The sequence below is a fragment of the Anthonomus grandis genome, chromosome 2 (genome assembly GCF_022605725.1).
Source record: "Anthonomus grandis grandis chromosome 2, icAntGran1.3, whole genome shotgun sequence".
Lineage (NCBI taxonomy): Eukaryota > Metazoa > Arthropoda > Insecta > Coleoptera > Curculionidae > Anthonomus > Anthonomus grandis.
Window position 1 is genome coordinate 8298804 of NC_065547.1, and position 26679 is coordinate 8325482.

Consider the following 26679-nt stretch of genomic DNA (forward strand, 5'->3'; position numbering starts at 1 on the left):
GGGGTAAAAAATGGGAAAATTGTTACCCGTGACCTCGAGAACTAAGGGGGCGTGGCTTCGGAGTTTGAACGTAGACTGCCCGCATCAACTTAAGAAAAAAAAAATTAACTGAAACAATGTTTTTTTATAATGTAGGCCCCGGATATGAACGAACTTTTTGAAATTCCACCGATAAGGGTGTTTCCGCGGACGAAGTCGCGGGTACCAGGCTTGTTAGCAATAAATGTTTAAAAACTATAAGCTATAAAATGTTTAAACATGACATTGAGAATTGACATTGATAAGCGTTGATTTTAAACAATTGTTGTTATGGTATCATGTACAAAAGGTAAAAATAAATGCAGCAGGTCCTATTTAGGTAATTAATGTTTTTTATAAATTTTAACGCGTCTTAGGGCCGTAGTGGCGTAGTGACGCATTTCCGGACATGGGTTCCTATACTCAAATGGATTCTTCTGTTGCACTGAACAACCCCCAGAAGTTTGATCCCATAGTTCTGAAACACCCTGTATAATGATATCAACTTGAAAATTGTTATTTAAATGTATTTTAGCACTACTTAGGACTAAAAACTCGAATAGCATAAGTACTTTTTATCGTTATTCGTGTAATACGTTTGATAGTACCAAATTAAGATTTTGTTTAAAAAACTATTTTGTTTAAATTATTACTCTGTGTATTCATAAACCCCTGACAAGGTTAACCTTTTATGGGTCATTTGTTTATTCAGACATTTTAATTTTAATATTTTGTTGAATAAGCTTATTATTATTATTTAAAATAATTATATTCCAGGCTTTTGGAGTAATTTTCCATGTGTTTTAGGCATTAATTAAATTTTGCAAATATATTAGGTTTTTAGGGCAATTGTATTTTATTTCAGCTTTTTAAGGTCATTTTTCTTATACGGATTGCAAATAATTGTTCACATCTTACAGGAAATATTTTGAAGTTGTGAAATTTAAATCGCCATTGCGCAACAATTTTTAATCAATAACTGGTGTGTGAATTACATTTTTATGGGAAATTACACATAATTTAAATGACCTTAACCATTAATATATAATAATGAAATATATTCATATATAATATGATCCACCCATTGAAATTTTTGTAATTTAAATATACACTAGCAGATCCATAACAACCAGTGAAAATTACAACTTCATCCAGAGTTTTTTGACCATGGCTACAATCTCTAAGGAAAAAATTTTGTTCTGATTTATATAAGCTTAATCGATTTGATTCACTTCCCCATCATCAAAATGAAAGAAACCTGCTTTTTGGGCAACTGCCCATCTCTTTATTAAAATTTCCTTTGCGTTACTCAAAAAAAAATATTTTATTAAAACGATTTAAGGCTTCCAACATCGACGGTAATCGACGTAACATATTTACCGCGCTTAAATAATTTTTGTGGTACTTTACCTTACAAAACCCGTAATTTATGCATCTTCTCTTCATTATAAAAAACCGTAATATGAAAGTAAAATGTGGGAAAATAATTGAAACACTTACAGATATGCATCCTTTTTCGAGCATCCTCTCAGGTGTATCGTGGAGGTCCGCGAAATGTACCGAAACCTGATGGTACGTCGGCAAAAGCATGTTTTCCCTCTCTTTGATTTGCGCTTCTAAGTCTCGCAGTTCTTTGGGCTTTTCTCGTTCCGGCGCTGGTTGTACTGGGGTTATACTAGACGATCTAAAGAATATTTATAATGATTTTAATTTATGCAATTAGAGAACCACTACAAACCTTTCTCTCGCTGGTTGACTGGCTTGGAAAGCCTTTAGTTTATCGTCCAACTCCCTCAATATAGGGTCGAGACGATGCATGGTCTTCAACAAATCCCTCTTCTTATATTTCACTTCCACTAGACCCTCCGGTTCTAAAACGCCTCCTCGTGAAGTGGGATCGGCGTACATTTCCATGTATCGGGAATTTATGGTGGGGTCCACTACCGCCCACGCTCCCCCCCTAAGCTCTCCGTACGGCGGTATATAAACTATAATCGGTTGTTTGTACTGTCTTAGGCCGTCCACTATGTAGGCTCCGAATTTGAGGATCTCTTCGTACATATCTAACAATGATTATGAAAAATATGGTCATTTTTCCATTTAATAATTGTAACAACTTTGGAGACTTTAATTAAATATTTGACGCTGTAAAGCCAACGTTTTGGCACTAGTTTGTGAGGCTGAAATAAAAATATAAATGTGTTTTCGGCAATTGACATCAAACATTTATCTTACATTACAACAAGGTTACTTTTTTTATTGTATACAAAATATTTTATTTGCGTTGGCTTTGTAGCAACAAGGTTTTAAATATTTCGTTCAGTAAAGTGCCGTTCCAGTGAGGAAATATGATAAGTATTTTATGAATAAGTAAAAAAATAATTAAAAACCATTTTTACGGAGAAAAAATGTATTTCTGAGTGAAACAAAGCCACTCTTTTATTATTAAACTCTGGCTTCCTATTTTCAGGATTCCTGGAAGAAATGTATAAAATTTTCTGTTCCTAAGACTCAGATTAATTTCAGTTTCGTCTGTAAATTTATTGCCTGTATTGTTAACAATTCTTGAAGTGCATGTACAGGGTGTCCCAAATTCGAGGGTGACCATTGGAATCTCGGAAACCGTAAGAGTTACAGGGTCGATTAAATGGAGGCAAAGTTGCGCAATTTGGAGCTTAATAAAATGACGTTTAAAAAATTGTAAAATTCCGGATACTTCCCGAGATATCAAAAAAAAAAACAAAATTTGTCAAAATCGTTTTTACCTTCTACCGACTTTATTTAAAGAAATATCGGAAAATTAAAAGCAGTTTTTCATTGCCACTTTTTATGTATTACAACATGACGCAAAAAAAAAATAATCCGACGTTTCGTTTTTTTGCGATCATCATCAACTTTATTTTTTTTATGGATGCCATATTAGATTTTCTCATTTTTAAAAGGTATTTTTAATTGCCTTTAAAATGAGGTATCGCACTTGCATGTCCGATTACTCCTTCTAGTACTTCCCATAAGAACTCCATAAGCGTAAGAGAGAAAGATATATGAATGGGATTTCCAAATAAATTGATTTTAATAATAATAATAATAATAATAATAAATGTCTTTTATTATTCAAATTCATTACAAACTTGATACAAAAAAAAAACAAAGTACCTGAACCTGGCGCAGTCTGGCTTTATATAGCTACTCCACTGAACCAGATCAGGGTGTATTCGAAGTATATAAACCAACATTATAACAACATGTTATATGTAAAGAAATATTCCCAATTATAATGTAACACAAAAAAAGTTTTTTTCTTCTATAAAAAACAGCAAATTTGATACATATTAAACAGTAAGAGAATTGTTTTGAACATTTATAAGAACAATTTTATATTTCCTCCTAAATTTATCTGCACGAAGGTCAACAAATGCTGCAGGTATTCTATTGTAGCACTGAACAGCATTGTAAGAAAACGATCGCTGAAACATAGCACTCCCATGGACCGGCATGGTTAACTTATTTCTAGCTCTAACATTTACCCCGTGTACATTTGCTCTAAACAACAATCTATTCCTTATAGTCGCAGGTGCCTTTGGGCTGCTAATGATTTTTATCAAAAAAGTGGAAAAATGAAGAATTCTACGATTGTCCATTTTAAGGCAGTTAATTGTTTTAAAATATTGCGAAATATGATCATACTTACGTAAGCCATAAACCAATCTGATACAGGCATTTTGAATTTTTTGTATGCGCATTTACAATACAATCATTATCTAAGCAAAAACCATAAACATAATCACAGTAGTTAAAATAAGAGAGCACCATGGCCTCACATAGGCTGCGTTTAAGACTTAGATTAAGAATATCTCTATTACTAAATAAGAGTTTTAAATCTGCAAACGATTTTTGAGCAATTTTTTTAACATGCTCCCTGAATCTCAACTTACTGTCCATCAAAATGCCCAAATTTTTGGCAGTTTCAACAACCGAAAGCTTAGAGCCCTCCACATGAACATTTATTACACTTTTAATATTTGTAATTTTATTTGTATTTCCAAAAACCATAAAACAAGACTTTGAGGAATTTCATTTTAAATAATGTTTTTTAGATAATTCATTTATTATATTTAAGTCATTGTTTATACCAATCTCCGCTTCTTTAAGATTATCAGGTTTGAAAGTTGTATATATCTGCGTATCATCAGCAAACGCTTGCACCTTGCAAACTTTTAAGGACTTAAGAATGTCTGCTGTATATACAAGGAAAAGCAGAGGTCCCAGGACAGAACCCTGGGGCACTCTAGACAAAATGTGAGTCTGATTAGAATAAGAATTATTTGTAAATATTGTCTGAAATCTATTATTCAAATAAGACTCAATTAACTGTGTAGACTCTATTGAAAAGCCATAATATTTAAGCTTAGCTAGTAAAAGGGCATGATTTATTGTATCTAACGCCTTAGAGAAATCTAAAAGCCCCAGAACAGCAATCTGTTGCTTATCAATAGCGTCCATTATATCATCCAGTACGTTTAGTAGAGCTACAGAGGTACCAAAGTTCTCCCTAAAGCGACATTGCGTAGCCGGAATAATGTCATTATCAATAAAATAACAAACCATCTGATGGTAAAGTACCTTTTCAAATATTTTTGAAAGTACTGGAAGTATACTTATAACGCGCAAGTCGTTATAATTTTCTGGGCTAGCAACTTTTGATAAGGGTTTACCAATCGAAATTTTCCATTGATCGAGGAAATAGTGAGCTTCTATACAACAATTTATTATGTGGCATATGTACTTATCAATAAAGGGGCTACAATACCTTAACATTTTTGGTGAAATCTGATCCACACCAGTCGCATTAGACTTAATACTATTTAAAATTCTACTTACATTTTCAACAGTTGCAAGATTATGTGTGAAATGCAGGCTATTATCAAATACACCATTATTATAACACTGAATTTGTTCATCACAATTCGCAGAATTTTGAAGAAATTGAGAAAAAAGGATGTTAATTTGATTTGGATTAGACAGGTGTTCCGGAATATTGGTATTATTTTTATCTCTACAAATGTTAAACTTTTTTAATGACGACCAAAGCTGACGTTTATTTTTTTCGTTACACAACAGATTTAGGTGCTTCTTTTTTCCTCTTCTAATTGTAGCCAGAGTATGATTTCTCAGAAATTTATAATTCTCCCAATCTTGTGTATCCCTTGTTGCCTTGAATTTCCTTAATGCCTCATTGCGTTGTTTTTGGAAAAGAAGTACCTCAGATGTTAGCCAAGGAGCTTTAGGTTTAGTAATTCATACTTTTTTAAAAGGAGCATGTTTATTAAAAAGTGTTTGAATTAAATTATTAAAAATTACTAGCTTACTATCGATATTATTTTGATATAAAATGCTATCCCATAGTAGTAAATATAAATCCTGCAAAAAAAGTTGGTTATTAAAATTTTTAAAGCACCTGTACTCAATTAGTTTAGGAATTATGGGTACCCTGTTTAAATTTAGCTCACAGAAAACCAAGTTGTGATCCGACATGTTGTCTGCGCAAATGACCCCTTTATTATGTATCAGAGACACATTAGACACAAATATTGCATCAAGAAGAGTGCTGCAAGTAGCCGAGAATCTGCTTGGGTCTTTAATTATTTGAGTAAGATTATAATTTTCAAATAATGATGTAAGGGGATTACTTAAATTTAAAAGATTTTACGTTTTTAATTCTGGTCAGTTGAGCCATTCATTATTCAATTTTTTGATTATCCCTGAAATCAATTTCCACTTATTTTTAATATTCAAACCATCTAAGTCATAGATTTATACTTCTTAACTACATTCTAATTGATTTATTCTTATTTGATTTTTTTCCACTTTTTACCTAAATTTTATCTGTAAAGCGGAGTATGTTATATAAAATAAAATAAATTAAAACAAATAGAATTATTTTGGTCATTTAACTTTCCATTTAAATCAATGAATGAATTCCATTTTTTGATACATTCAGCATCTTGATACATCTCCATCTGAGACAAAGATTGAATCCTTAATTAGAGTATAATTGTTTTATTATTTCAGGCAATTGATTTTTTAATTCCCGGCATTTGAGACAAAAATTTAATTTATTTATTAATTCCAGTTTAGTTATTTTATTATTCTACGCAATCGAGTCATTGACATTTTAATTCCATACATCTGTGCCAAGGATTTATTTTTTTCATTCCAATATAATTATTTTCAACAATTTAGGCAACTGACTTTTAAACTTGATCCATCTCAACCATGGGTTTACTTTTTAATTATAGTCTAGTTTACTTATTGATATTTGATTGTTTTTTTTTTAATTTTTTATTGCGTGAAAAATCGCGGTAAAAAGCACTGTTAAGTTTTTAGTAATTCTTAAAGCATACTTAGATAAAGAATCATAGTCGCAAGGTCACAATTTCCCATTTATTACATTTTTTCTCCAAAGCATTTTCTTCTTTTTAATTCAAAGATCATTTTTACCTTTCATGCCGCCGCTAAAACCTCTCCAATTAGCAAAGATCATAAGCGGCAAATCTTCTCTTGAAAAGTCCTTGATGGCTTGAGCAGTTTTGTAGGCAGAATCGGGAAACCACACTGGAATAACGAATTGCGTATTTGAAATTTTTGTTTTGTTAGGTTTATTATGATATTTTTTATTACCTTGGCCGGCTTGCGATACGGTTTTGGCTTCGGAATCAATGTTGGCAGGATCGGCGGGCAGGTTCAGTTCTACCGTTCTGGTTTCTACGGCGATTACTCCCAAGGGAATTCCACCTAAGACAAGTTTTATTTAATGGTCGAAACTCGTTGCAATGCAAGTTAGTTGTTATAATATCAACTTTACAAATAAGCAGAGTTACAGAGACATTGACATAATTTTACAAATGCTTTACAATTTTACATGTTAAGGTGCTGTAAATATACAGAGAGTCCCGAAAGTAATGGGACATAGAACAACAGTAGTTTCATTTCCGTCAAAATAATGTGATTGAGGTCAACTTGCCTCATCTTAACTTTAATAGTAACTGAAATACAGGGTGTCAAAGTTATTTGGTTTATCGTTTTTTTTTCTCATAGGTCCTAAACCAATTGACATACTTACATGAAATTTAAAACATACGAGTCTTTTAAAAACAAAAGTCAAATTTCCTATACAGTTTTTGTATTTTCGGTAGAGGGTGCTCGTTGCGCTAGTTTTTACTTTTTTAGAACCCCTCACTTTTTTCAGCTCCGTATATCGGTTTAAAAAGTATGAAAATAAATTCATTTTTTAATCATTTTAAATAATGCCTAGGCATAATTTGTTTACCAATTTGGAGATGGAAATATTTCCAGATAGACAACAACCAAACCAAATCATTTCGGCCAAAAATGCCTGTTTTGGGCCGCCAAAAAAATATTTCCCAAGAACAGGAAGAAGAAATTTTAGTGCGCGTAGCAGAAAATCCGGGTTAAGTACACATGGCGAATAGCGGCAAAAGAAGACAGAGAAGAAGGCAAAGAAGGCCTCTATCCATACCACTTTACACCAGCTCAGTGTTTGATCCCACCAGATTTGCCAGCCAGAATGCAGTTTTGTCATCAGTTTAAAAATATGCAAAACGCGAATTGAGTGTTATTCACAGACGAGGCTACATTTACTAGACGCGGCGTATTTAACTTTAGAAATGCTTATATGTGGGATAGTGAAAACCCCCATTCAGTTGTCAGTCGCCATTTCAAGCAAGAATTTAAAGTGAACATTTGGTGTGGTATTATTGGAAACCATATTAGGCCCTCATGAACTACCATCTAATTTGAAGGGAGACTCGTACTTAAATTTCTTACGAAATGAACTTGGAGGTCTTTTAGAAGATAGAATACCATTAAATGTTAGGCAGAACTTGTATTTTATGCCAGCGCATTTTTCTCGACAGGTACGCAATTACCTTGACGAACAATATCCCGAACGTTGGATTGGCCGTGGAAGACCTTTGCTTTGGCCTACGCGTAGTCCAGACTTAAACCCCGTAGACTTCTGTATTTGGGGATATTTGAAATCAATTGTTTATGATAGTGCTATAAATAATCTAAATGAACTAAATGCAAAAATTGTTTTCAAAATCTTCATTTTGAAACACGGCAGTCATTTGTGAAACGTATTTCAAAATGCATTGAAGTTAATGGAGGGCATTTTGAACAGTTGTTATAGTAGCGTTAATTGTATGTTTCTTTGTTTATTATTGTTTTTGGTATATTTGTTTGAAAATAAAATATAAAAAAAATACATAAATATCATTTACTTTGGTTATGATATAAGAATTAACAAAAAAGTCGTAATATTTTTTTTTTATTTGGTAACTATTCTAATTTTACATAAATATCAATAATTTTAGGTATTAATTTTATTTTGGATTGCATTGCTAAAAATCTAGATAGATATTTACTAGATATTAACTGCATGATGGTCCGGGCTTATAAGAAGGATATAAGACATATGTCAAGTGAGTACCTTGCCCAACATTTCATAATTTTTTGTCGAAAGATAAAAGAAAATATTCCATAAATTATTTGGAAGTAAATTTAGAAAATGGTTAATAAAAATAGACAAGGTCATTATACACAGTTTGTATGCATTCAAAATCTAGATAATAGTGTTATAAAATTATTATAATATGAAAAGTTAGTAAAAGATGAACTGAAATAGAAATCTCAACAAACTCCAAATTGTGACTTTGTACCCCACAATATGTTCCCTACTTTTGCAATTAATTAAATAGTTCATGTTATAAGAAATAATTTTGTTGGCAAATTACATTATTTATTTACTTCTTTACCTACTCAATCACCAGATTTAAATCCCATAAAAATTTATGAAGCTACCTTGGAAAGCAACGTTTTTCACAACAATTTTCTATAAAACTTTCTTTAAATTTAAAGTGAATTACTTTTGATTCGTTTTCATTTAAAGCCCGATGTTCAATTTTAACTGTAAAGAGTTCAACACAATGAGATTAATCTTACCTAATTTGGCACGTCCAGTGACAACGGTCTGAGCCCAAGGCTTCAAAATCTCATTCCAAGAACCCTTGTCGAAAAATCCAGACTCCCATATTGCAGGATCGTTGGGCGAATCTCTTCCTTCCAACATCCACCTGCATTAATTAATATATTATTAAATATTATCCAATGCAAAATAGGTCATTTCATGGTCATTGACAAAAAACCTTACCTGGGATCGTACGGGGTTTTCGTTGGGGTAAAATCGACATCCCTCTCGATGGGATCGCTCGGTTTCAACATCGGCACCGGGGACATTTTATCTTTCGGCATGTAAGAGAGCCACTTTAAAATGGTGAAAATGCCGTCCAAATCGCTTTGTTCGGTTTTATGGGTGACCCCGTTATTGTACATGATCTGAATGCCGCCCAGTTGGTTATTTGAGGCGTACACTTCTTTGCCCAACACTTTGTTTAACGCGTTGTACCCGGTTAGTACTATATAAGAATTCTCTATTTGTATCACCCTTTGACCTAACCTGACTATGTAAGAGCCGATACCGATCGCCCTGCAACTGACCATGGAAATTGTCACTACTTCTTCGTATGCGGATGAGGTTTCTCCTGTGAAATAAAAGAATGTTACTAAATGTATTAATGATTAAAACGTAGTGGGTGAGAGACCTTATAAAATACCGTTTATAGGTAACATACACTAAAGTAAAACAACTCTTATGAAAATAATTAATATTTTCATATACTGCTAAATGACAGTATGCTGCAGTATGCTGCAATGACAGGCTAAATATAATTGTTGTAAAATATCAAAGAAACTTCAGTCTGTATATTTTTGAATAATTGTTTGTTTCTTTTGTGTTATTATTTTTTATTATTTGTTATTAATAATTATACATATATACCTGTAGATATACCAGCGTAACCAGAGAAATATTCAAATGAACTTTTTAGTACCTTAACATCGATTATTCTTTGTAATATTACAAATGTGGAATAATTTACCAAATTTTGTAAAAAAAACCTATGGTACCATCATAGACTTTCATCAAAAATTTATATTTTAAATAATCTAACTAATCAAGCATCATTGTTTTGGGTTTTTAATAAAAAATTTGGCATTGTCTAATTTTTAGTGTCAATAATTGATAAATAATATTCATATTCATATTCCTGACTTTGTTTATAGTTACATAATCTAATAATTTTTCTTGCGGTTCTCTCCGTTTGTTTTTAACTATCTTGCATAGTATATAGCGTTTTAAAAGTTAAGTCGGCACTGTTGCTTACTTCGTTATTATTGGATCTACAAAGTCAGTTAAATAGGCAAAATAATAGTATTTTTTCCGCGGATAAAATTTTTTTTAATGGGTCACTTAGTATGCAAAATTCTCTCAAGTATGCAAAAAATCGATAGTAATTGATGATAATGATTGTTAGTTGTCATAATATTGCCTTATCATTAAACAGGAAGATAATAAAAATATCCAGTATGTAAAAAAAGTATCGTTTATTTAATTTTCTTATTACATTTTAAATTAAATGCTAAAAAACATTACCTTCGTGCTCCAAGCATTTTTGAGCCCGCTTGTAAACGCTTTTAACGGCTCTGGAAATGATTCTGCCATCAATATTATTGATTGCATCACTTAATTACCAATTAATTATAAGAATATCGTGTTTTAAATAGCCCAAAAGAAAAAATCCTTAGGCGTTATGTCAGGTGATCGAGGAGGCATACGGATACAAAAATTAGCATTAAGCCCGACTTGATAAGTGAAGCATTGACAAAACTTAATGCGCCTTTCTTGATCTCCTGGCACAAAGCGTCTGTGCAGATTTGCACCTATAGGACACAAACTTATGCTTTTTTAGAATGCTGCGAATAGTTCCCAAATATAATCCACTTTCTTGCACTAAATCATTAAGTGAATAATTCGGATGACATTCGAAAGACATCAATTTCAGTTGCTTCACATATTATAAATTGTTTCTTGGTCCTAGTTTTTTTTTTAATACATTAACGATTGATCTAAGCTTACGGTATAAAATCAAAAAGTACTTTCGGTCTGGTAAGTTACGCATGGGAAATAAAGCACTAAGAACTTAAATTATTTACTCAAGAAACTTCGAATTGTTACTTTAGCCTTGATGACATTTATAAAACAAACGATTATTAGTTTCATAGTTATTTTTGATTTTAGGGTGAAAGGTCATCCACAAAAGTCTAAACAAAGGTCATAACCTTTGTTTAGAAGCCAATTTACTATCCACTGAGAATTTTGCATACATGTATTTATCTTATATAATTATAATTATCCTTTTTACGATTTTGATTTGATTTGGCTACTTACCGGCAATCATACCGGCATACTTTAAATTTTCAACACCCAAACCATCCTCTTTGCCAATAATGTCAGTTATTTTATACCGTGATTCGCCTTCGTCTTCGATAAGTTCTGCCCTAACCTAAAAATTAATAAAATATATATAAATATAAGGTGGCAAAATGTGTGTCTACAATAATTTTACCGAATTATTGGAACTGATTTTAGCGTAATCCTCCGGTGCCAAATATAAATATTTAAAGCCCTTTTCAGAATCGTTAGGGTCTTCCCAGGCGATTTTGTATAGGCCCTTCACCTCCTCCGCTAAACCGATACGAGCCCCCGAATTAACCGAAATGTAAATTCTCGGGATTTGTAAACTTCTTGCTAGCTCAGACGCCAATCCGTATACCTTAAAACGTTTCATGTAAAAACCTTAAAAAAGTGTTGCCCTTGTAACCCATTACCTTATCTTCTCTTGGTCCAAATGACCCGATTCCGAAAGTGATGTCGTTTGATATAACAATAATGTCCCTACCGGCAGGGTATTCTGGTGTATACAAGGTAAGCCTCCAAGCTACCATACCGACATTATTCTCACCTAAAAACGATTTTATTCAAGAACAAATCAATTCGTCCAAAAAAAATGATATTTTTCGTTTTGGCTCTCTTCGATTTCGATGATTTTTGTCGCCCTTTAAAAAGCTGCAGAGAAAAGAAATTACAATATGTAGCTTAGATTTTTAAACTTAACGTGGATATACCTTAACTACAAAACTGTTGCCAAAAATGTCAATTTTTTTAAAATTAAATAGTGTTTTAAGCTCATATCAGTTCAATAGTTATTAAAATATCGCTAGAATCGTAACTGGTAAATTTTTCGATATTCAAAAATCTATAAAAAACAAAAACCACTGATCCAAAGATTTCTGAATTTTCACAACAGTTAAATGTAGACTTTCTTACCGGCCACACGTTTCTGTTCCACCAATCTAGTTTCGGTTTCCACATCGAGGACCAGCTCGACAAAATCCATAAACTTATCCGGTAACGTGACGACACTGGTCGCCTCCTGACTATAAAGTTTCCACTGTAGATCGACCATTTGCCTGAACATCTCCGGATAATCGTACACGTAAGTGGTTCCGTTACTTTGGGCTTGGAACCGTTTTTGTTGAAGGTAATCTTTGGCCAAATACGGGGTGGAAATCGGTAGGCCGTGCATCGGTCCCTGACGTTTTCCGAACGCCTTGAATCGGATTTCGCCCGATTCCGGATCGATCACTTCGGTGTACATGCTGATGTCCAGGTAGTAGCCGCTGTCGTTTGATAAACACAGACGTATGGGAGTTGTGGAGGCGTTAGGGGACGACCTGGAGATTCAAATCAATATATTTATGTTAGAATACAACAAAGTATTCACACAAGTCAAATATGCTTGATTGTAACAGAAATAAAATATTCCATGGCAAGGCTAAATTTTAACAAATCTACTAAACTACTTTTAAAATGTTAAATATGTATAAAATCACAATAAATACATATTTAACATAACAAATTCTAATGATTAACAAACATAATAATAATATTGGATAAAGAAAACACAAAAAAATTGCTGGCATAAACATTTAAATTATCAACACTTAAAAAGTAGGAATCGAGTTTTAGGAGGTCTACATTAAAATCTCCAATGCAAACCAATCACATAACTAACTAAAAGCCTAGAGATATTCACCTAGAAATTGAGTGTAAGTAACAAAATCTGGTGCCCTGTAAAATACTCCAATAATAACCTTTATACTACCAATAACTAAAGTTGCTCGGAGAAGTCCCTATTCATATCGTTAATAATTGCAAATTTAATCATTGGATTACGTATGTAAAGAACGACTCCTTCGCCCCGGAACTGACGCGGCGACCACTTTATATCCATCTATGTTCACCACCTCATCACAAACTACATCAGAAAGCCAAGTTTCAGAAATTGCAAAGATATCGTAATTATTATTAAGAATACAATCTTTTAAAGTATGTATTTTTCCAACAATAGATCGGGCATTAACATGAGCTATTTTTATCACCTGCCATTAATTTTTAATTTAAATACTAAGTATACAATTTATAAACATATTATAGATAAAAACAAATAGTTCCATATTTAATTTACTTAATTTTAGAATCTGGTTTCAAACTGTCTATCTGGGCAGAAGAACAGAATCACCTTCTTTTTTTCGAATAAACACATTCTCGTCTTTACACCAAACATATTTGTACCCGAATGTTTTTAATTCCTTTACCCTCATAAACAGCGCGTATATTTGGTCACATCCGGATTTAAATAGATGTTCCTTTTTACATTAACATCTATACCACAAATTTCGGTATCAAGAATGGTCGATTTTCTTTTTGTTAATGATTGGTTTCTTAAGTCGGAGTTGCGGAAAGATATAAGTACGGGCTTTAGAGTTTTGTTACTGGGGAGTGCCTGAATATTGAAGTCATCAGGTGTAACTTGGACTTGAAAAGCAAATTTTTATCATCGCCTTTCAGTCCAACAACCACAATGTTTCTATTTCTCTCTGATTGGGTGTCATTTAGCGGGTCCTTTATGTGACCCAATGCGTTTTCAAGTTGGTCGATCCTAGCCTTAAGCAGGGATCCTAGCCTTATTCATTATCAATCCGTTGAAGGTAACTGATTGCTTTAATTTATCATAAATTTTGTTCGTAATTTTCATAATATCGGCGTTGATAGGATTAGTGGTTTTTAATGAATCTGCTATAATATCAGCGTTATCAAGCATATTGCCCACACTGCTACAGGCTGTTTCATTCTGGGCTAAGCTGCTTCTATGCAAATAACTTGAATGATTAAGAGAAACATGGGGATTAGACACAGTTATTTCAACTTCGTCTTCCGCAGCAAGACATGTTGAACAAGCACATTTACTGACACTTTTACGTTGCTATAGAATAGGCTAAAAATACATCATTACTAAAACCAGAGCAGTCTTTATGAAACCACTTTTCACATCCCCCAGCACACTGAATCTTATAATGTAGTTTTGTAATGTTTTATTGCATTGTCTGCAAATGGTATACTTCTTTTTCTTACCGCCTGTCATTCTTGAGTGTGTCTCTGCACTATCACATATTTTTATACTCGTAGTGTTATTCTTCATTGTATAAACTTTCATAACATATGTTAACATTTAGCGAATATTAAAGAACCCATTATAAAATTTTCACGGATTTTGATTTAGTATTTACCGTTAAAAACACTGAAATTTACGGAGCTCAATAAACACCATATTCACTCGCCGTCGATGTACGATGTATACCCACGATCACTATCTGATCCTTATTGGTCACGTAGGAAGCCAAAAGTTTAATGCTGTTAGAGCGAAACCCATACATGAGCGTTTTGTTAAGAGTATATAATGAGAAACGCAATCAAATGCCTTATTCAAATCGCAGAACAAGACATTTTCAAACTGTATATCAAACTATATTGTTAAGAGTGCAAAAAAGATATAGGTCTAAAATGGTCATAACATTAATTACACCTTATCTAAAACTAAACTGACAGGACGTAAAGAGGTTATTTTGTTTAAAAAATTTACTAATGGCAATACATTCTTCAAAGATTTTCGAGTTTTTAGGACCTGCCAGGATCACCCCTCTTGAAAATAGGAATTACCCTGGTCAATCCAAGCACGTTTAGAAATTCTCAATTAGGCATCTCATCAGGATTCATTAATTTAATAAGGCGAGCAATGAGAACATCTTCATAGATCAGATCAATCTGACATTCAAACTAATTAAATATCAATGGGTAGTCTTAGTTTTTAGTCTATCAACAATAACACCGGAAGAATTAATTTAGACATAGCATGAAGCCGCCAGCTTAGATTTTTTACAAGTCTACAGTCCCAGAAGTACTTGGTTGAAGCCGAGGAGTAATGAAATCAATCAAGGAGTAATCAAATTAATAATTTTTGTACCAGATGCCAATTCCACATTCCAACATAATTTTTGTTTCACTCCAGTTAACCCCTTTTCCAAAGTGAAATTTAGTCTCAGAATAAAACCTACGGGTGGTTACAACGACTGAAATGATATCTAAACTATCATTAATTTGTTTTAAACCATCCATTTTTAATTAGTAAAGATCTTTCTTACTAATTTTTAGGACATCGACAAGCAAGAATGCGTGATATTATTTAAACTGCGTTTCTATTTATTATGTATGATGGAAACGAATGTCTCTTATTTCTATGAATGACATAGGAGAGAAAACTGAGCCACTCCTCGGCAATTGAATATTTTTAACAGTATCATGTGCAATACATGAAAAGAACTTATCTGCGGTTATAGAAGATTCATGAGAAACTTTTGATTTTGACGTACCTACATCACTCTTAATAACTTGCCATACAGCTTTAGTTTTAATTGGGTTTTGAACTGAAGAGACAAAATTATAATTCGCTGTATAAAGTTTTTTAATTCATTTTTAATGGTTGCATCACTAGACTGTCGATAAACTTCATTTAATAGTTGCAAGTGACTTCGCATTGATTTGAGGTTGTTATCAAACCCAGTTATGGAATTCCTCTAATCAGATCTCACTTTAGTTCTCTCTTTTCTGAGGAAATGCCTGAGGTTAACTATTAAACGACTTACCTAATTTCCCACAATACTTAATGTCTCTCTTTTATATTGAGGAAGATCAAATACATATATGATCAAAACGTTACTACACAAAAAACATACTTGATATTTGAATCAATAGGAATTACGTTGTACTCTATTCAAAGCTGCCGTCTGCATTGACGATATTTTAGTGGCTTTTCAAGGACGATTAAAATTCAAACTTTTTTTAAATAATTAAATTAATTTAATATTAAAAAAATAATATTAAAAGAAAATACCACAAGGAAACCACAGGAATGTAAACAAGTAATGAGTTTCAAAAAATGCCAGTTTTATACTTTACTTAGTTAAGTCTTTATGATCAATGTTGATGAATCCGTTAAGCAATTTTATAAAATCATAAATGATATTTTTGTGAAGTATACTCTAGTGTCAACTCAAGTTAGAAAAAGTTTCCCTGTATGGTCAATGGTGAAATATAGGGAAAAAAGGAAGTTTAAAAAAGTTTAAATGTCTCGTTTGCCCAATATTTTGGCAAATATATATAACTGACCTACATATCAACTCTTTATTAAGCAAGAGATCCTAGAAGCCATCAACAGACTAAAAGGAAAAAGGTCTGTTAGATTAAATTGGTTATGTAAGAAAGTAATGTGGCCATTCATTGGTTCATTCATCTAATTTGCATTTTTTAACCTAGTTTACAAACTTCAACTTATACTTTAGATTGGCGTTTAAGTAACTTAGTACCATTGTTTAAGAAAGGGTATAGTGTGACTCACGATACACTCACAACGATATGTTCCTCGTTTGACACCAATTGGTTCATTTCGCGCAATGACGTAGTCTGGCAAGCAGCGTCTGATTACCGTCCAATTCCTATCACTTTCTCGGTTCATTTTATGGCGTTGTTTGTATAGTTTTTCTGAAATTTTTGGAAGCTGGCGAGTTTTATTTATTTACGTGTTACGTGGTTATTGTGTATTATTATTTATTTATATTAGAAGTGAATTTAAAATTAGATAAGCATTATTTTATTAAGTTGTTTTTTGTTTTATCAAAATGTCTAGTTGTGCCGTGGCTCTTGTATTCAACTGTTTTTAAATACAGGGTGTTGAAAAAAACACTTTTTGACTTTAAGAAGCTCTAAAACCAATACCCTTAAAAATAGAGAAAAACGGATTTCTCTTTCCCAACTTAACTTTTTAATACCTATCTTTTGGGATACATGTTAAATATGAAACTTGTCAGAAAAATCTGTCAAAGATATTGAGAGGTGTCATGTATCTCAAAAGATAGGTATTAAAAAGTTAAGATAGGAAAGTAAAAGCCGTTTTTCTCTATCTTTAATGGTATTGGTTGTAGAGTCTCTTAAAATTATAAAAAGTGTTTCTTTCCATTTTAGAACATTGAAAGGCTAGAATTAGTAAACAACAACTTTGTTTGAGTCCAACATGTGCACAGGGGCAAGAGGGGTGTGTTGTTTACAAACATATTTGCCGATTCTCTGTTGTCAAGTCGACGCGAATTTCCAACGGAGGAAATTTTTTGCTATATTTTAACAACCATTATAACGTTAATTTAACTTACTTGTGTTGTATTTTATAGGAAAATTTAAATTAAAAAATATAAATACTACAATTAACCTATTTTAAGAATAAATATAATATCCTTAAGCAAAAAAATAACAAAATTATTAACATTCTTATCCCTAAAACCGTTTTTAAAAAATTTGAAGCGACAACACCGGAACTTAAGCGCCTGAGCCATACGCATAGTGTCATCTGTCAAACGGCTTTTTGTTTATGTTCGAGATTCGTGTATTTTCTTTAATTTTTTGGTTTCAAAAGGAAAAAGGCCACATTTTAGTGTCTTTTTAAATTGCTAGGATGGCAAAAACTTGTGTCGTTTGTGCCGCATCATGATAAAAAGGTGATTCAAGCCGATCTTTTCACAAGTAAGTACCGATACTTTCATAACATCACATCATGGGGTAACCATCATCATAAACGTAGAATAGGGGATCTTATAGATATAAACCTAATAAAAACTTGAATGTGAAAGTGTGTGTAAAATACCAAAATATTTATATTTTAAAATCTAAATATATTTTTGAACATATTCATCTATCAATAGGCTATAAAAAATATAAAACTAGAATTTTGTCCCTGGTTTTATTGCAGGATTTTATGTTTTTTTTGTTGTTTTGGCAGAAAGATGGCATAATACCCATATACCTATCTATATATAGTTATGTTTTTTAATATAGACATTAGGTAGATAGATGAAATTACTAATTTTTTATTGCCTTTAAAGAATTTTGAAATTTATTTAGATATTGATATCTATGTATAGTTAATTTTGTCTTTCCCTAAAATTTGGTCGATAATTTTTTTTTGTTTTACCATATTGCAACTTATAATAATATATATATATATATAGTAATTGGCACCACATATTAATTTATTACTGTAATTTTTTTTTGCTTTTTGATTAAATATCAAATACTTATAATAAATTGCCTAATATATGCACAAAGGGAACAATGGATTTCATTAATTGAAATCAACACAATTAAAAAGAATATATTTGTTCAGATCACATCCTTAGAAGTGATTTATTATATAAGGAAGATAATATTATCAGTAGCCAGACTTTATTAAAAAAATCAGCTCTACCTTAAAGGTAATTTTTTTTAAATATATTTTTCTAGTATAAAAAATCGTCACAAAAAGTATTAGTTTTACTCATATAAGCTTTATTTATACCTAATACTTATTAAATTAGGTATGTGTGTAAAACTATTTTTTTACTAGGATTTCTGATGCACTGGTTAAAAACACAGCAGCCGATAATTCAGTTAATTTACCAAGTGATTTACCCTTCAAAGCTGCAAGGGTAGTTTTCCTGAATAGTGCAAAAACTTCTTTAGCTTCCAAAATGGTATATAGTACAGACAGTGAAGCTAATATAGACAAGTATGGATAATTAAAATAAATTAATATTCTTGATACACCAAATTTTGTATAATTACAGATCTGATCATTCATCATCAACAATAACTGCATCTGAGATTAATAGTTACTGTGGGGTCTAGGTCAACAATTACTATTTCCCATCCAATCCGTTTTTGTTTAACTGCTACACAACTGCTTCAATTCTTTCTCTAAGTACAAATAAGACTTTTATGCCATGTATCATCTTATTCTATATATCTTATTTAAAAGTGATATAGTATTTTATTGTGTTATATTTGTAATTAAATGCAATTAATCAAATGTATGATATTTCAAAGATTCTTTATAATAACATACATTTTATTGATCAATTGGATTATCATAATACATTTTTTTAATTTTTTCTTTTTAATATTGGTAATACTATATTTTTATATATATTACTCTAGGGTAAAATGAAAATGATATCCTGAGGACTTTTTAAAAGCTAAATCACTTATCACCAAATTATGGAAAAAAAAAGAACAAGAAATTAAAATTCGAAGATTGCAACAAACAAATTTGCGCCAAAGAAATTGAATTAGATGTCTCAAGTTATTATTAAAATACTTAAGAAATATTACATATATTACATATTTTATTTGACTTGTAAAAGTACTTGTTTGTATATTACTACTAATAAACTATCTAATCTAATCTATTGTACATAGTCTTCTCAGGTATCATCTTAGGTAAGCTTTGTTTTTTAGTATAAATTAATCTGATATAATAATTGGTATTAGGTATTATATAGGTCACTGTTAAATGTCTCAAAACCATTGTACAGGCTAAATACTCATAATAAAAATCTTATAACCTATAAAAAACCTGCAACTCCTTCACAATTTGAACCTCCTTGTAGTTTTAACTCTTTCCGCTGAAGCAATACTGTCCCTTTGAAAAAGTCAGCATCATAGAAGTATATATTATGTGATTTAAAGTAAGTGATGTAAAACTGAGTTTTGTATAATATAATAATTATAATAAAATTTTGCAAAATGTTAAAAATTTGTGTCTTAAAACATGATTTATTAAGAAATCTCTAATATTATATTAATAAAATATTTTATTTCCATAAAAATGCCTTGACAAAAATGCTGCCTTTTATTATGACCTTCCTCTAACGAAGTCCGTTAAAAAAACACATAAATAGCTCATAAATGGTAATATTACTCATATTTAAACTCTATAATAATTAATAAAAATTTATCAGGTAAATATTTGTTGACGACGTCACTGGTAGAGAGTGCTCGTATCGGTGGGATCAACAATGCGTTCGAGCGGCGTTGCGATGCCATTAACGTTTTCTCGTTGCTTCGTACTTTATTTTCATTTATTTAACGTATATTGACTTCGATATAGAGTATCTTATCAAATTTATTTTTAAAAAATGCTTGATATTTTATTAAAGGGGAGCAGTAGTATTGTTTTAAGTTTTCGGAAAAAACTGAAAACTTTTATGATATTATAAAGTGATTTTTGCCATTTCTCTATAAGCATTTGGCATCATTGTATCAGAGATGTTGCAAGCAAACAAACCTGCCCATAGTTCCACGGCATGCTACTTCTAGCCTTTCAATGTTCTAAGCTTTCCATACCCTGTATTTAAAAACAGGTAAATAAAACTAGGGTATGTGATACACCAAAATGTTTATAATTTTGTGTAGAATCCGAAAATTTTATTACATACAGGGTGTTCTATTTAAAATAAGAAAGTTGGTATTGACCACGGCTACATGAGACACCCTGTATACAAAGTTTTTATTGCAAATAATGCGCAACCAAAAACAAAAATCGACGTGTCCGAGCGTTTTTTTTTCGTACACAGCCCTGAATTTTAAATGAATTTAGACATAACTTTTGGGACGCACTGTATACCCTTAAATTAATATTTAATTTAACATTTTAGCACGAATATGTTCAGTCCATTTTAAAGAAGACTGCTTTGAAATACCTCTGAGAGAAAAGCTATTAAATTACACTCCCAAAAATGCACACCATTCAAAGTACAATTCCGTGCCAACATTAAATAAAGGCAACTAAAATAAAGGCAAAAATTTTGACCTGATTTCCCTGTTATTAATTCAACTAAAACAATAAACTAAATATATCTGTGGTATATGATTATTTCTCATTAATATAAAAGCACACGGCTTTTGAACTTGTATAATTGGCAAACAATAAATAATGTGTACCTACTAATTAATAATATTATGTATCAATTAATTTAATAACTATTAAATACTAGTTATTATGTACCAAAAATATCTAGTATCCTTCAAAAAATCGCAGAAATATCAAATATACCATCTAATTATGCATCGCGCCTGAGAACCTTGTCTGCCGCATTACGTCACGCGATGGCCGGGCGGATGCGCAAGAACATACCGTTGTGAGTGTATCGTGGTGTGACTAATAAATTAGCGATTCTGTTATAAAGTTCTGTGTCTAAAGTTTTCGAAATATTTTTTATAGTGAACTTAAATTAATATTATTAGTATATAATGAACTTTAATTAAGCAGGTCTAAATACCAACAAATAACTAAGTCTTACCTAATAAGTACTTTAATTTCCGCCTGTAAAACTCTTAACTTCCACAGCCTCGGGCCGTACCGAAGTACCGTATTAGTAACGGCTTCTTCGATTTTGGCCGGATCCATTATCACAGTGGGTATGAAGTTTAAGAAAATGTGATTGCAATCGGTGCGCTTCGACTGCGGATGAGAGAAAGCCACTTCCAACTCGTCCATTGCTTCCAGAAGAACCCGTTCACCTGTTTAAAGAATAAGTTTCAATTTTAATAGTTTTTATTATTATTATTATTATGAATTTTTATACAATATTTAATGAAAGTGCAGTTATATTTTATGTATACGGGGTGGTAGACGACAGACGGTACGTCAGCCGTATATGGAAAACGGAACGCAGCATTTTTCTGAAAATTTGGTAGCTATAATAACAGACAATGCTCGATCGGTCTAAAATATTGACAGCACTTATATAGAAAAATGTCGCCGCTTATATAGAAAAATGGCAACAACTTTGGTTTTTATCATCCTATATATTTTTAGATATTTTGATTTCCTATTTCGTTTTAAGTCGTTTTTAATCATACTATAACTATCTCTAGAGGTTTTCGATGAAAAAAAATATTTTGCGTGTTTTTTGTAAAAAACCAGGGATATCTAATTGTTTTTATCTCAGCCATTTAAGTTCCTAAAAAGCTCACATTTGAAACATCACTTTAAGAGACCCTCTTAGTTAACTTCTCATAACCCAATTTAATCAGCATTATGCAGGGTCGTCTAAAAATTAAATTAAAATTCTTCATTTACTAAATCTTAGAAATCAATACTTATTTTCGTGAAATTTGATAATTTTAAAAATTTTTATTTTGTATATAGCTACTTCGATGCTTAACAATGAAAATGTCACAATAGTTTAATAAATGACAGTGATAATTTTAGTTATAGTATTACCATTATGTTTTATAATAAACTTAATTTAAAAAAAAGGAACATTATTACTATCAAAGTTTTGATAGGACTATTTATTTTCTATGGCCAATGTGCTCAAAATAATAGCAAGAACATTGTTTGAAATAAAAGCGACTCAAATTTATCTTAATCGGATTTTTATTTCGTTAAAAACACAGACTGTACATCACTGGTTCAATTAACATTTATCACGGTATTAAACACATAAAATGGTAAATTCTGCTGATATAAAATATCATTACAATCCACGACGGCCACGGACTTAAACTTATGTCATCGTAACGAATACTAATCGACAACCAAAACTTAACTAACTACCAAATACGTACAAATATTATTTTTCAAGCCGGGAAGAAGATACTCGGAAAACCGTCTGGCTCTTTTCGCAAGAAGAAGGAGTTTTCGTACGGTCAAAAAATGTATTGTACTTTAATATTATTTAAAGTAGCGAATTTTCTTAACATCCCCCCCGCCTTGAAAGAATCCAGACTTTCAACAAACCAAAAAATACTTGTAAGATAATAAACCCTAACACCTAACATATCCTACTTTCTTCTTACATAAAACAGTTACAACCATGACTATGTTGACATATACTAACATAGTCTCAAAACAACTGTAAACCTAACTAAACGTAATTAAATTAAAATTAACACATTACACAAACAACATGCACCCGTTATTTAATATCTGCTTCGATTGGAAGCGGACACAACTTAGAAAAAGAACGAGTAACTTCACCACGTAAAGTTTTAAGAGTTGCAACACGACTGGTTCCATCGACACCTGGATAAAGCCGTAATACTCGTCCCATTCGCCAATCCAAAGGTGGAATATTGTCCTCCTTGATCAAAACCAAGTCACCCTCCTTTAATTTGTCCTTACTGTGCTTCCACTTGACACGATTTTGAAGTTCAGCCACATATTCCTTACACCACCTAGACCAAAAGCTCTGCTGCATTTGTTGCAGCTTTTCAAAACGCGCTAACCTGTTTTCACTAACACTAAGTAAGTTCTTATCAGGTACCGAGGTAAGCCGCCTACCTATTAAAAAATGTGCAGGGGTAATTACATCCAGATCGCGAGGATCGGATGACATCGGAGTTAAAGGACGTGAATTGACAATGGCCTCTATTTGACACAAAATCGTTGTAAAGTCTTCATAACTTAAATTATGATTGCCAACCACCCTTTTTAAATGATATTTGACAGTTTTGACGCCTGCCTCCCAAAGGCCTCCAAAATGAGGCGAGTAGGCAGGAATGAAATGCCATTCTATACCCTCATCTTTGACCAACCCTTCCAATTTGGATTGATTATCCTCTAAAAAATGACCAAATTCTTTTAATTTTGAAGAGGCTCCCAAAAAGTTTTTACCATTGTCAGAGTGAATTTCACTTGGTTTTCCCCTACGCGAGACAAACCTTCTAAGTGTGGCTATAAAAGCCTCTGTTGACAAACTTGTGACAACTTCTAAGTGTATGGCACGTGTCGTGAAACACACAAATAAACATATATAACCCTTATATAATCTATTACCGCGACCTTGTGCAATCTTGAGATTAAACGGCCCCGCAAAGTCCACCCCCGTAATATTAAAAGGAGGCTGAATCGTTAAACGTGATTTTGGAAGATTGCCCATTTGAATCCCAAGAGATAACGGCTTAACTCGCGCACATACCACACACTCGTAAATTATTTTCTTTACTAAATTTCTCCCCCCAATAGGCCAATACCTTTCTCTTATGGAGCTCAATACCATCTGAGGACCAGCATGTAGCAATATTTTATGTTCGTGCCTCACAATTAGCCTGGATAAAATATGTTTACTACTTAATAGGGCAGGAAACTTCTTGTCATACTCAAAACCTGACAACCTCAACCTACCACCGACTCTCAAAATACCATCTTTGTCAAGAAAAGCATTTAACCCTGACAATTTACCTTTTTTTATGAATTGACATTTCCTTAGAACAGCCAACTCCTTAGAAAAACTTTCACCTTGAGCAATTTTCACTAATTCCCTCTCAGAATTTCTCAATTCGTCCACAGATAACTCTCCAAAACGACGCAATTTCCCAAGTTTATTGCTCCTACAGTTATCCAGAAATCTTTTACACCAAGCAAAAATCCTCTTTAATTTATCAAAATCTGAAACCTTATTAAGTAGCTCAAAGGGAATGTTCTCAACACAAACATGAGCCTTGATCTTTTTTCTGGTTTCTGGAAGTTTATCCAAACTCACAATTTCTACATCTTTAACAAAATATTTCAACTGTCCCAACCAATCAGGACCATTAAACCACATCTTGTTGTTTTTTAACTTAGATGGAAAGACACCCCTGGACACCAGATCAGCGGGGTTATCTTCAGATTTTACATACCGCCATTTGTCACAATCTACCAAAGTTTGTATCTGAGCCACTCGATTTGATACGAACTGATTAAACTGATTTGCCGGCGACCTAATCCAACTTAACACTACAGTTGAATCACACCATAAAATCATTTCATCAAAATGTAGCACCTTTGATTCTAAAACCTCCTGAACCAGTTTTGAGAGTAATAATGCAGCTGACAGTTCCAATTTTGGTATAGTTAAAGCTTTTATTGGTGCCACTCTACTTTTAGCACATAGTAATTTAACCTGCAAACAACCTAAACTGTCAACGGTTCTGATATAGACGCAAGCCCCAAATGCATTTTGACTTGCATCAGAAAACCCATGTAATTCCATTCTTTTTGGATTTTCACATGACACAAATCTGGGAATTAAAAGACTATTAAATTCCAACATTTCACTTTTAAACCTTAACCACTCATTCCTTAACTCTATTGGAATTTCATCATCCCACGACAATTTAAGCAACCACAGTTTCTGTAAGATGATTTTAGGAATTATGATACTAGCACTTAGCCAACCCAACGGGTCAAATATCTGAGCAATGTCAGAGAGTATTTTTCTTTTACTTATCACATCATTATTCAACGAAGATCCAATTTTATACGTAAACACGTCCAAAGAACAGTTCCAAAATAGTCCTAATGTTTTGGTTTTTTCACCTTCACCTAGATCCAACACAACATTATGCCCTTCTATATCTGGATTATCTGGACCCATCTGACTCAAAAAAACCTTGTTATTGGAGCAAAACTTTCTTAACTCGAAACCTGCTGATATTAAAATACTAGAAGTCTCTTTACACACCTCTATTGCCTCTTCTAGAGATGACGAACCGGAAATGAGATCATCCACGTAAAAATCAGCATTTATCATTCTAGAAGCATTCGGATGACTCGCCTGGTAGTCCAACGCAAGCTGCTTTAGACACCTGACGGCTAAAAAGGGGCTAGATGTTAAACCAAAAACCACCGTGTTTAAATCATAGATCTCAACCTCTTCAGATGGATCATTTCGCCACAAGACCCTTTGTAATGACCTCTGATCATCCCTCAACCAAATCTGCCTGTACATTTTCGCAATATCTGCTCAAAATGCCACCTTGTTTTGCCTAAATCGTAACAGAATCGACAACAGATTATCCTGTATTTTAGGTCCAATGTATTGTAAGTCATTAATGGAGACGCCACTGCTTGACTGTGCCGACCCATCATACACAACTCTTAATTTTGTTGTAGAGCTGTCCTCTTTAATCACTCCATGATGTGGAAGAAAGAAAGACACCTCATCCTCCTGAAAATCACTAGTCTTAGTCATGTGGCCCACTCTTTCATATTCGGCCATATATTCGCCATATTGCTTACGCAACGACTCACTTTTTTGAAACCTTCTTTCCAAGGAAAATAATCTTTGCAAAGCCATTTGTTTTGAATCTCCAAGTTTATCTACAGAATCTTTCAAAGGAATAGTCACCACAAATCGACCATCCTCACCACGAGAAGTTGTAGAAACAAACAAATTTTCACACATTACCTCCTCAGAAGACAAATTCTCATTTTTTGTCAATCCTGGTTCCTCCCATTGCCAAAACTTTTGCAACTGATTTTGCTCATCCAAATCCATTGCAAAATTACAAATAGTTTTAGAATTTTTCCCACCAGATATATTATTTTGGAACTCTCCAGAAATAATCCAACCCAAACATGTATTTTGGAGGCATGGCATACCATTGCCCAACGATATTTGCCCATCTCGCACGAGTTTCCAAAAAAA

At 32.4% G+C, this 26679-nt stretch overlaps 1 protein-coding gene across 6 annotated transcripts in view; it reads right to left on the reverse strand.

Moving 5' to 3' along the window:
- LOC126748614 (acetyl-CoA carboxylase) overlaps positions 1-26679 on the reverse strand; it is a 108528-nt gene that overhangs the window by 5440 nt on the left and 76409 nt on the right. For all 6 annotated transcript variants that reach the window (XM_050457980.1, XM_050457987.1, XM_050457976.1 and 3 more), the window contains 11 exons: positions 21562-21781; positions 12326-12732; positions 11827-11960; positions 11565-11771; positions 11387-11501; positions 9251-9641; positions 9043-9173; positions 6700-6813; positions 6520-6633; positions 1757-2081; positions 1519-1702 (listed from right to left, as the gene is read on the reverse strand). In XM_050457980.1, the coding sequence (XP_050313937.1) occupies positions 1519-1702; positions 1757-2081; positions 6520-6633; positions 6700-6813; positions 9043-9173; positions 9251-9641; positions 11387-11501; positions 11565-11771; positions 11827-11960; positions 12326-12732; positions 21562-21781 (2342 nt within the window). The remainder of the gene's footprint in view (positions 1-1518; positions 1703-1756; positions 2082-6519; positions 6634-6699; positions 6814-9042; positions 9174-9250; positions 9642-11386; positions 11502-11564; positions 11772-11826; positions 11961-12325; positions 12733-21561; positions 21782-26679) is intronic.